This window comes from Nyctibius grandis, chromosome 24 (genome assembly GCF_013368605.1).
Source record: "Nyctibius grandis isolate bNycGra1 chromosome 24, bNycGra1.pri, whole genome shotgun sequence".
Classification (NCBI taxonomy): domain Eukaryota; kingdom Metazoa; phylum Chordata; class Aves; order Nyctibiiformes; family Nyctibiidae; genus Nyctibius; species Nyctibius grandis.
In genome coordinates, this window is record NC_090681.1 from 5,803,472 (window position 1) to 5,815,851 (window position 12,380).

Consider the following 12,380-nt stretch of genomic DNA (forward strand, 5'->3'; position numbering starts at 1 on the left):
TAACGAACATCAGACAATGACGTGTGGCAGGGGGAACCCCCCTTGCGTGTTCCCACAAAGACCAGCTGAGGCTCAGCCCTGAGTCAAGGGCCCAAGGCCAGTTTCAGCCTTGGCAAAAAAAAAATTAGGGCAAACCATTCCCTTCCGGCCTTGTACCTGCCACCACCTCGCTGTGCCACCACCTCGTATGTGCCACCATCTCCTACCTGCCACTATCTCATGCCACCCTCCTGCCAGCCCGAGGGGTGGGAGAGGGGACACGCAGCCAGTGTGGTCCCCTCACTGCTGGGCTCTGAATACACGGTGCCTGTCACAGAAAACTCGTTCCCTTTACATTTATTTATAGCAGGAGGCTGGATTTGACTCAAAACATGAAAATAGGATTCAGCAGTAGCCCAAGAATTATTTCAAGTGTGGTCATTTTTATTGCCATGAATAAAAAATAAAGCTGCTCTTCTGAAGTGAACGTCTACGGTTTCCCCGGGTTATATATGAGTGAGGGCCTTGATTTAGTACTGTACAATAGAAAAGTAAAGCAGAACAATAAATCCCATGCACACAGTTCTTGTAAAAAGCTCTCTATTTCAGTTCTGACCGTATAAAAAAACAACAAGAGAAACTCGACAGAGAATATACAAGCCACAATACGGAATTTAAACAAATTTTACCAATTTCAAGTGATCTGGGGAAGGGTTTAATAGTCGGTGGTAGAGCCAAAACGAAAATCTTTTTGATTCCAAATTTTCCTTCCTCCCCAAAGAAGGGGGAGGTGGAAAAAAGCTGTACAGAGAGACCACGCAGGTGCTACAGCCTGCGAGAGGGCGGCTTGTCTTTGTCAAGCTGCTTCAACGTTTTCCCCACCGCCACGAGTGCGAGGTGGGGGCTGGCACCGGTGAGAAGAAAGTCAACGTGACTCTGTAAACCGAGGACGGCGAGGGCACGAATCCCACCATCTCCTCGCCGGCTTCACTGGATCTCCCCCATGTACAGTCTTTTGTCGCTGGATGCGGAGAGTACTGCGGGGAAGAGGGAGGAATGTGAAAATTAAACACCACAGTTTGAGACCTCCACTATCGACATACCTTTTGAACTGAACTCCTCATTTCGCTCGCTGTCAGAGATCTAGAAAGCCCAATTTCATTTGTTCCCCCAAAAAACACTTCATGGAATTACTACTCTTGACAACTAATCACAGAATCACAGAACCATCAAATGGTTTGGGTTGGAAGGGACCTTAAAGACCATCTAGTTCCAACCCCCTACCATGGGCAGGGACACCTTCCACCAGACGAGGTTGCTCCAAGCCCCATCCAACCTGGCCTTGAACACTGCCAGGGAGGGGGCAGCCACAGCTTCTCTGGGCAACCTGGGCCAGGGTCTCACCACCCTCACACCAAAGAATTTCTTCCTCAGATCTCATCTCAATCTCCCCTCTTTCAGTTTAAAACCGTTCCCCCTCATCCTGTCACTCCACGCCCTTGTAAAAAGTCCCTCTCCAGCTTTCCTGTAGCCCCTTCAGGCACTGGAAGGTGCTAGAAGGTCTCCCCAGAGCCTTCTCTTCTCCAGGCTGAACAGCCCCAACTCTCTCAGCCTGTCTCCATAGCAGAGGGGCTCCAGCCCTCTGAGCATCTCCGTGGCCTCCTCTGGACTCACTCCAACAGCTCCATGTCCTTCTGATGTTGGGGCCCCCAGAGCTAGGCGTCGTGGCTGCCATTCCCCTGCCCCAAGGCAGGCAACATGACGTACTGCTGGTAACGTTGAAGCATTAAAATGGTAAAGAGAGGCGTATGAACACGCTGTTAACACTCTCAAGCATCCTGAAGCGTTATTTTCATTGCAAGGAGTGTTCAGATCGCAAACTGGGCGCTGCCGTCGGGCCTGCGTGCCACTAGAGGGCACAGGCTGGCCAGGAAAGCCTCGCCGGGACAGTATGAATTTATTAGAAGAGGCAAAAAGGCAGCTGGCACCCAACTACAACGCGCCACTTGAAACACCTTCACCCAGAAAAGGCTGTTTTGGAGGGTCAAGACACAAGCATTGAAGGAATAAGACATTCCCACCCCAGAAGTGCTGTTCTTGACACTGTCATCCTCAGCACAACCGAGCTCTTGGCTTCACTTCGGGGCTGACTCTTGTCAATTTTTGGCTGGAGCAACGCGGTGACCTGGCTGATGGTGCAAGAGTTTCCATAGAAACAAAGAGCACCCCGCAGTCCTGCCCGGGCCCCACACTGCGCTGAGAAACCGCTACGGAATCTGGTCACAGCTAATGCACCGCGGTCAAAACGGTTCTGAAAAAGCCACCAGCTCTGATACACGGTGCCACGCACAGGACACCTCTAGGATGGGGACAAGACCCGCTGCACAAAGAGCTGCCTTTGCTTCCTACAGCTTTTGGGTAAGTTAAGGGACTCCAGGCTGGAGACATGCTCCTAGGTGGTCACTGTCCTGATCACCAAATCATAGAATCGATTTGGTTGGGAAGGTCCTTTAAGATCATCGAGTCCAACCGTTAACCCAGCACTGCCAAGCCCACCACTAACCCATGTCCCTCAGCACCACATCTACATGGCTTTTAAATCCCTCCAGGGATGGGGACTCCACCACTGCCCTGGGCAGCCTGTGCCAGCGCTTGACAACCCTTTCGGTGAAGACATTTTCCCTGATCTCCAATCTAAACCTCCCCTGGCACAACTTGAGGCCATTTCCTCTTGTCCTGTCGCTTGTTACCTGGGGGAAGAGACCGAGCCCCCCCTCACTGCACCCCTCAGCCTCCTTTTCTCCAGACTAAACACCCCCAGGTCCCTCAGCTGTTCCTCATCACACTTGTGCTCCAGACCCTTCACCAGCTCCGTTGCCCTTCTCTGGACTCGCTCCAGCACCTCAATGTGTCCAAACTAATGTACCCCAAAACCTTTTTGTACGGCCCTTGGGAAGTCTGGACAAGCCCAAGGCAGCGGCAGCCAAGCCATACGTAACACAAGCCCAGACCACCAGCCACCCTCCTGCTGTCCAGGTGCCCTCACCCAGGTCCCCCGGGCAGGACACAGAAGCAGAGTCCCCGTACTCAGCCCAGGACCCCGGGGCACACTGAGCCCAACTCCTGTCTGCAAGAGAGGAGCAGGCAGGAGGTCTGCTAGCCCTAAATTTGTCTCTCATACTTGGGCCTCTGGGCCATAGGCAATTTTGGGGCTGTTTTCCAGAGGATCAGCGGTTCAGCCAGCCCTGAAACTATTTTCCCAGTTAACTTGAGGTGGGGAGGACTTACTAATGGGCTCCTCCGGATGGAAAGCCAATTCATTCACCGACCCGGCGTGGCCTGGCAGCTTGTACAAGATCCTCCTGGATGTGGTGTCCCACACGTAGACAAACCTACGAGAGAGTCATGATGAGCGCAGGCGTGTGAGAAGGGAAAGCAGCTGCCCCCCACACCAACGGCTTCTTCCTGCACCATAATAGCTGCAACTGTTAGTGGGGGTAAGCAATGAGCCTCGCAGGAGCAAAATGCTGCACTGCCAGATCCAGAAGAGCAGAGGTCTGAGCAGGTAGGAGCTAACATGTCAACTCGGTGTTAAAAGCTTCACCACCGTCACAGCACGGCAGCACCTCATGGCACAGAGGATTTGAACACGTGAGGCCGTGGAGACCCTCAATACAGCAGCAACGCAGCGGGCTGAGGGAGAAGATGAGCTTCAGGAGTGGGGAGGGGGGTTCTCACCCTTGCAAATACCTGCCTGCACGCCCGGCGGTCACCTTTGCTTTGGGCTGGCTGACAAGCAGTGAGGAGGAGCCCGGGTGCTCCCCCAGCCCCCGCTAGAGTGTGATCCCTCACAGCCAACAGCCTTATTTACGGATTTCACAGAATCACAGAATGTTGGGGATTGGAAGGGACCTCGAAAGATCATCTAGTCCAGTCCCCTGCCAGAGCAGGATTACCTAGACCATATCACACAGGAACGCGTCCAGGCGGGTTTTGAATGTCTCCAGAGAAGGAGACTCCACAACCTCTCTGGGCAGCCTGTGCCAGTGTTCAGTCACCCTCACCGTAAAGAAGTTTTTCCTCATATTTATGTGGAACCTCCTGTGTTCCAGCTTGCACCCATTGCCCCTTGTCCTGTCAAGGGATGTCACTGAGAAGAGCCTGGCTCCATCCTCATGACACTTGCCCTTTACATATTTATAAACATTAATGAGGTCACCCCTCAGTCTCCTCTTCTCTAAGCTAAAGAGACCCAGCTCCCTCAGCCTCTCCTCATAAGGGAGATGTTCCACTCCCTTAATCATCTTCGTGGCTCTGCACTGGACTCTCTCTAGCAGTTCCCTGTCCTTCTTGAACTGAGGGGCCCAGAACTGGACACAATATTCCAGATGTGGCCTCACCAGGGCAGAGCAGAGGGGGAGGAGAACCTCTCTCGACCTGCTGACCACACCCCTTCTAATACACCCCAGGATGCCATTGGCCTTGGCCACAAGGGCACATTTCTTCCTGCTGTGCCATTAAAGTCACGATCCACTTCCCAGCACTTATCAGGGGGCCGATCAGATTGTGCTGAGCCCTTTGATTAACCTCCTGCAGACCTCGCTGTGGGCTCCCACCGCTGCCAGGTCCTGCCTGAGCACCTTGGCAGAAGGCAGTGCAGAAGCCACCGGGATCTCTCAGGCAGGAGGTCAGAAACTGTGGGCACCAGGCACAGAGCAGCTTTCAGATTATAAATGGTCTCGGAGAGTGGGGGAAATGGTGCCTGGCTGTAAATCACACTGCACTCAAGATCACTGCTTTGTCCCCCATGGTGTCGATGGCTGCCTGCACGGTGGGGTGGCCGCACACAAGCTCCATGGGGAAGCAGAGCGACGCTTTGCCCCCAGTTACGGTGAGGATTCGTAGGAGTGAGCGGGGTTTTTTAACACATCAAAACGAGAAGAGCCCTGAGCAACATCCTACAACCCAGGCAAGGTGATGCTGCACCCCACCTGCACGGGAACGCCGCGTCCCTCCGTTCCGAACACAACGGCCTCGCCACACGAAATGGCATTTGTTACAAGGGCCATTGCTATGCAAAAAAAATCGGTGGCTCAGGATTGCTGCCAGCTCAGGATTACACTCACTCTGCCTTCTCGTTCTGCTCTTTAGGGAGGTGACTGGCAGCTAAAATGGAACCTGCTGGAGCAGAAAAGGGAAGCGGCAGGGCAGTGATTGGCTGGGTTTGGCGTGAAGGGAGCTCCACTGCCCACACGCCCCAGAGGCATCGCTCCGGCTATTTACAGGGGACTGCAGAGGGTGAGGGCACAGGGGAGAGCCTGTAAAACACACGTAACATCAACCTACTGCATTGCACTCCTCCAAAGGAAGGTGCTGCAAATGCCACTGCGCATCCCCACGTCTCACCTGCATGAACTCAAGCGTGCTGGGGACGGACAGCCCTTCCAGCAGCCCCGCACGCAGCCCCAGCCCTGAACAGCATGGCCGGACCGTTCCAGGCTCATGCAGTGGTAGCACATGGGTTCCTCAGCTTCACCTGCTCCTTTCTGTTTGTCAGGGCTTTGCAGACCAGATGAAGAAGATTTGCTTTTACAATTAGCCTGTCTTTTAGTTGAAATCGAAGTGAGCTTCTTTTCCTTCCCAAAAAGCACAGAATCATTTATAATCTACCTTGCTGGCTAGGTAGAAAGGACACTGGCCACCAGCACAGGGCAGACCTGCTTTGTTAGGAGCATTCATCTTCAGGCTGGTGCTATTCTTTGACTTATTTTCTTTAAACATATAAAAGGGAAAAATTCAAGCCTGCAATTTAAGTCATGAATGTTACTTAAAGCAGCATTTCTTCAAGCACAACTATTTTATCACTGCCGTTATGCCCAGCAGGACTGGAGAGTCATGTCTCAGCCACTTGCTGTGACAGTTGGTCCCACTATATCTGGATGGTGAGAGCTAAAGTTCTCCCTATCCTCTATCAGAAAGTCATTAATTTGCTGATTACTGCTGCTCCACACCCTGGACTCCAGCCTGCAGGAATTCCTGTCTCGATGTCACTGAGAGTGCATCTGGATTTGCTCCAGCAGAGGTTGGTACCTTTCACGGTGACCTTCAGTGTCTGGCATGGACTCTGCTGGCTTCCTACCTCTACCCAGTTTATTCTTTGGTCACCTCATTTCATAGAATATCTCATTTCAAAGTCTAATATGTGCTAATTTAGTCAGATCTTTATTTCTTCTTACTCGTTAATCAAAATAACGATCAAGAATGATCCTTGGAACACTGCTGGTGCTTCCTGCAAGCCACCACACAGCAAGTTAACTGGTATTTGTGGTCCTTATCAGTATAATCCCTACACTACACATCAATCCCCAGACTCCCTGCTTCTAGAAGACTCTCACAAGCATCTGCCAGTATGACTGCAAGGGACCTAGTTCACTGATAACCATGCTCCTGTCGTCTGCTGGTCCTAGTGTTGGATCCCGTGGCTGAACACAAGCAGTAATGCAGATCTTTAGTCAGCTTTTGACAATAAGAAGATGATTTTACAACGATACAGTGCTCCTCCAGTCACACAAAGGCAACATAAAGACATGGCTGTTGTAACTGGGGCAAACAACGCTTACAGAGGAGCACAGAGGGTTGTTTGGGTCTTCATGCCTCTACACACAACTCTGAGTCTTCAGATTATGATCCAACTCATTCCAGGAGTGCTGGTAAAACGATTGGGGATGGATGGTAAGAGAGGAACGCGGTTGCAACTCACCTGTCGGCCGATCCCCCTGCTATTTTACTCCCATCTGGGGACCAAGAGCACCTCAGAAGATTCTAAAATAAAAAAGCATGCACAGATCCATTTCCGAAGGAAGATTTAGTTTTCCCCTTCTACTTGAATTAAAATCACCACAAGACTTTAAATATCATGAGCACCACTTTAATGATCTCCCTTTGGAAGATGAGATGGCAATTACAGATTTTATTTTACTGCTGGAAACATCCAGTGCCTCGTTATTTTACACAAACTAGATAGTAAATGTAGAAAATACTTAATTTACAGCTAATTATAGCTGAACCAAGCAAAGAAATCTTGTTACTGCGGCTTTAATTGGAATCCCACTTTGTGCATTAGTCTCTCTTTCAGTTGTTATTAAAACCTTTCTGGTTTAAACTTGAATTTAAAAAACAATTTAGAGCAAAGTTAATAGCCACAGCATTTTACAAACAATCATGTTTCGGTCTGCAGCACACTCACCTTTTCAAAATTATGTACGTTCCCCTGGAAAATCTTCAAACATCTCTCTTTAGGGGCAAACGGCCGCACGTCCCAGACGCGAACTGCAACAGAGAGCTCACGGTAATTAGCTGAAGATGGCAGAGGCATGGGAGCAAGGTCAGCTTCTGGAAGCGTTCCTTTTCCCAAGACATGCTGTTAACGAGCAAAGACCTGGTCACGCTCCTTGTTCTCTTCAGAAGCAAAAGGAAACCAGCAGCTTTCCTCTGCAGAAAGCTTTGATACGAAAGGTCAAACGCAGAAATTTATAATTACACCAAGACCACTGCCAACAGGAGGGGAAAAACCCAAAAACAACTTATTACACAACTGAGCCACCATCTCCTTACACGAGCATTTGCTTTATTCTGACACACTCCATGATCACAGTTCTCATCAGATCAGCTTCGCTGAGCACCCCCACAGAGACAGGCCATTTGGAAACTGTGCTGTCATTTCCCCTGCTGCAGGGAAACAGCCAAACCGCCCTGACGAGAGCCAGACCGAGACTGCGTCCAACTGTCTGCGCAAACAACGCGTGCCACAGCTCGTGTCCCCACTGCCCTTCGGGAGACGTGACAAACCCCTCTGGTGCAGCCGCTCCCTCCCTGCTAAGGATGCGACTGTCACCGGTGTAACAACAGGAATTCAAGCTTTATCTCTGAAGCCAAACTCCCTCCAGCCCATCCCCACGTCCGGCTCTTTGTTTCTCCACGTCAATTTGAGCTGTTCCTTCCAAACCACCGCGCAAAGCCGGCCTAAGAGAGCAGCGTCCAACAGCCGCCTGCCCGGCTGCGCTCTCCCATCAGGGAGGACGTACCCGTGTTGTCCATCGCGTTGGAGAGCAGGTAGGAGCCTTCCGAACTCAGGCTGAGGCCTGTCACCGAGTCCGTGTGTCCTCTCATGGTGTAAGTGAGCTTGTTCTGGCGAAGGTCCCACACCTTTCAGACACAACGTTGTGATTTAACAAAAAGACAGCCAAGGCTGTTGGAACTGCTGTTTCCAAAGCGTTTCACACTGGTAGTGATCAGTCAGCTGATGACATCAGCTCTCAGTTTTGGTTGGTGGGGTCTGAATGGCTAAAATATAAGGCTAGAATTCAATATCTTGTAGGGAAAATGGAATTTGCCCCTTAGACTTCTTACCAAATGTGTTCAACAACCAAGGAGCTAAATGCCAGCAGCCCCATGTGTGTAGGAATCTCTCTCTACCCGGCTACAGCTCCCCCAGCTCCCAAATTCCACTGACTGATGGCACAGAGCAGGACTTGTCCAGTCCCCAAAATTTCAGGTTGTTCTTTTCTGAAGAGTTACTGCCTTTCAAGGGGCAGTCAGATCTCATGTCAGTGCTACACCTAGCGATGGCTCTCTGACAAGCACGTGCTCCCCATGCCTACGTAAGGCTGGAGCCTGAGGCTGTAAGGACAGTAGGACAGACTGAACCGTACAGCTACCAGGAGAATCTCAGTTACCAGCTGAATGAAACATTGAGCTCACTCTTAAATAAGAACTTTCCACACTAGCAGGTGACAAAGTTGCAAACTGGAGCAGAGGGCAGAGAGTGTGGATACGTCACCACATTTTCTTTAGTTTACCTCATACATGGCTCTAGAACCTCCGGGACAGGCACAAGTTGAGAGGAGCCAGCACACCGTATCGGCTCCAGCGGGTGACAGCAGCGCTGGGACGTCTGGCCAGGAATGCCAGGGCTGCCCAGGCTGTCACATGGCAAAGAGCCCTGGAGCAACTCCCTCAGAGTTTATTTGCCCTGTATCAACAGCGAGGTCAGACACAGTGGGTCTGCGTGGTTCTTGTGACTGTAAAATTCACCAACAGGCTTCCACGTTTGTCCTTGACCAGTGCAAGATGTGATGGGATGGAAAAGGTGTGCGTGGTTGGAAAGGTACACGAAGACACAGGCGTCCTACCTTAATATCGTTGTCGATGCCTCCGGATATGATCTGATCACTGGTGTCATTGAAAGTCACAGCCAAGACCTGGTACGTGTTCTGAAACGTCTGGACAGCAGCTTTTTTCCTGATATCCCACAGCTGAAAAGACACGGCAGGTGTAACAGTTGCATAAGGATATTTAACAACAAAGTTACAGGCAGTTGCACAGATACTTGGCAGGGACTCAGACTGCTCTCCTGAAATTCCCTCTTTTAGATCTCAGGAGATCTCTATTAAAAAAACCATAATAAAAGTCTGGTGTGGTTGGAGCACAGGAGTGAGGGGAGGGAAGAAGGGGCTAGTGTGTGAGATGCCATTAACTGTTTGCCTTTCTCATGCTTTGTTAATGCAGAACAGCAGAAAAAGTCCAACTGAGCAGATGAATCTTCTTAATCCCCCTCCACAAAGAATTACAGAAAAAAAGGAGCAGCCAAATTTTATTTCAAATTTTTTATTTCCGAAATCAAAGTTATTAGATAATGAAATTGTAAGAGTAACGGAAGGCTGAATTTAGCCCACTGAAAAGACCCCAAAATTTCTTTCAAAGATCCTGTCTTACTTTCATTCCAGACTCTCTCCTTACACAACACACTGACCTTCACTGTCCCATCATCGCTGCCTGTACAGACAAGCTGGGGTCCTCGCCTCGCCGGGTAACAGGAGTTAACGAACGAGGTGTGGCCCTTCAGCCTCTTCACTCTCTCTCCAGTCTCACTGTCCCACACTGCCACGGTTTTGTCTGTGGATGCTGAGAAGAGCATGCTGCGGAGAAGAATCGCCGTCAGGTTCTTCATTTCGGAAACAGTTCTCCCCTCTCCTGCCCTTTTTTACTCTCCTGTGATCAAAGCTGGAAATATTCAGGGGGAATACACCACGGAGAAGAATCTCCCCCATATACTACGACAAAGATGGTGTTTCAGAGCAAGCTGACTGACAGTGGGGCAGCCTCACTGGAGGCACTCCCATTAAACCCCATTTCTACATACATATAGATGGTTTTCTGCCTCCTCAAACACTATCTGGGATGAACACAGGAAGGAAAGCTCGGGGGCAACCCTGGCTCAGATGCAACAGTGGAATGGCCTTTTAAATTAACAAATATCTCACTTGTTTTCTTTTCCTCCCCAATGTCTCCCACATGACCAAAACAAACTTTCCCATGTTCCTCAAGACACTCGGGCACCAGTGGGTCACGGGTGACTCCAGATCCTTTTCCTTAATCCCCAGCAGGCATTACTCCTTCTGTGGGAACGCCACACTACGAGCATTTGCCGTACATAGACTGAGGAGGGGGAATGACGAGGCACTCTGAGCTCTGGCCAGCAGAAAGCATCTTCCTTCAGAAGGAGCCGGGCTCGAGGCCGAGAGCCGTCCGCACGCCACTTACCTGCCATCTGTGTTGTAGTGCAGCTCCATAATCGCCCCGCTGTGACCCTTCAGGGTGGCGTAGTTATCGCAGTCCCCGTAGACATTCCACAGCACTGGGAGAAAGGAAGGGAGAGGGAAGTGTAGGAAATACAGAACCACCTCCCTGCTGGGGACAGAGCCACCCTCTGCTGATTCAGCAAACGGAACTACGTACCATCACCACCACTGTCTCCAACCCAGGATGATGCGTAGCAATAAAGAATCACAGAATCCCAGAATCAATGAGGTTGGAAGAGCCCTCTGGGATCATCGAGTCCAACCATTGCCCTGACACCACCATGGCAACTAGACCAGGGCACTAAGTGCCATGGCCAGGCTTTTCTTAAACCCCTCCAGAGATGGTGACTCCACCACCTCCCTGGGCAGCCCCTTCCAGTGTCTAATGACCCTTGCTGAGAAGAAATGCTTCCTGATGTCCAACCTGAACCTCCCCTGGCCAAGCTTGAGGCTGTGTCCTCTTGTCCTAGCGCTGGTTGCCTGGGAGAAGAGGCCGACTCCCACTGCGCTACAACATCCCTTCAGGTAGTTGTAGACTGCACTAAGGTCACCTCTGAGCCTCCTCTTCTCCACGCTAAACACCCCCAGCTCCCTCAGCCGTTCCTCGGAGGTCAGACCCTCCAGACCCTTCCCCAGCTTGGTCGCCCTCCTCTGCACTCGCTCCAACACCTCAACATCTCTCTTGAAGTGCGGGGCCCAGAACTGGACACAGGATTCAAGATGTGGCCTCACCAGTGCCGAGTACAGAGGGACGATCCCTTCCCCAGACCAGCTGGCTACACTATTCCTAATAGAGGCCAGGATGCCATTGGCCTTCTTGGCCACCTGGGCACACTGCTGGCTCATGTTTAGCTGGCTGTCAATCAAAAGAAGCTACTCACAGATGAGCCTGTCGAAGCCGGCGGAGGCCAGCGTGTTGCCGTTGGGGTGGAACTTGCAGCAGTACACCTCTCCTTCGTGCCCCGAGAGCAGCATGATGGGGGCCTGCAGGGACGAGCAGCGCGGCGGGCCCTGCAGGAGGCAACGGGGGAGCCGGGTGAGGAGATACCATCGAGGGGAACAAGGAGCATCCCTGGGGCATGGTTGCCCCGCCAGCCACCCCCCAAGCCCAGCAGATCTTCCCACAACCCCGCCACCCCCTCGTGGGCTTTTCCTCCCTCCCCGCCATCCACCCCCGGGCCTTCTCCTCCCGCCATCCCCCCAAGGGCCGCCTTCTCCCCACTAATCCCCTCACGGGCCTTCCTCCCTCCCCAAACCCCGCCATTCCCTCACGGGCCTCCCCCCCTACCCCGCCGTACCGCCTGCAGCAGGGCCCCGGGGGGGGGCTGACCCCCAGCGCCGCCGCCCGGCGCCCCCGGCACCTCATGGCGGGGCCGCTTGGCCGCCGAGGGCACGAGTGGGAGGTCGGGGCCGGGTGCGGGGGCGGCGCCGGGGGCGGGAGGGGGGCCGGGAGCGGAGCCCGGAGCGGGGCCCGGGCCGGGGCCTCCGCCCGGGACCTTCCGCTTCTGCTGCTCGATCATCGCCACCGGCCCCGCGCGCGCCCGGCCTCCCCGCCCCGCCCTCCCGCTCCCTCATTGGTCGGCCGCGTCCCTTCCTGCTGCGCTGAGTGGCGGAGCGCGGACGGATGTCCCGCCCTCCTCCGCCTTACTTCCGGCGCGCGGGTGAGGAAAGAGAGGCGCCGGGTGCCGGAGGGCTCTCCCCTCGCGGATTGGCTGATGGCGCCGGATGGGTGGGACGTCGCTTAACACAATTAACGCTGAT

General features: G+C 52.6%; 1 protein-coding gene across 1 annotated transcript; it reads right to left on the bottom strand.

The window, feature by feature from the left end:
• Positions 1-402: 402 nt before the first annotated feature.
• On the bottom strand, positions 403-12,187 carry SNRNP40 (small nuclear ribonucleoprotein U5 subunit 40). The gene is made up of 10 exons (XM_068418040.1): positions 11,918-12,187; positions 11,501-11,630; positions 10,582-10,675; positions 9,791-9,956; positions 9,171-9,293; positions 8,064-8,184; positions 7,226-7,308; positions 6,740-6,801; positions 3,268-3,371; positions 403-1,016 (listed from the first exon to the last, which is right to left on the bottom strand). The coding sequence occupies exons 1-10, from the start codon at positions 12,137-12,139 to the stop codon at positions 967-969; spliced, it is 1,155 nt and encodes a 384-aa protein (XP_068274141.1). The 5' UTR covers positions 12,140-12,187; the 3' UTR covers positions 403-966.
• Positions 12,188-12,380: the final 193 nt, after the last annotated feature.

What these genes read in the sequence shown, in the direction of transcription:
- SNRNP40 (XM_068418040.1), bottom strand. Translation starts at nt 12,139, where the DNA reads ATGATCGAGCAGCAGAAGCGGAAGGTCCCGGGCGGAGGCCCCGGCCCG. An exon ending in CGGCTTCGACAGGCTCATCT is followed by an intron (nt 10,676 to 11,500) that starts GTGAGTAGCTTC and finishes CCTTTCTCCCAG; the next exon opens with TGCTGTGGAATGTCTACGGG. An exon ending in ACGTACATAATTTTGAAAAG is followed by an intron (nt 6,802 to 7,225) that starts GTGAGTGTGCTG and finishes TTTTTATTTTAG; the next exon opens with AATCTTCTGAGGTGCTCTTG.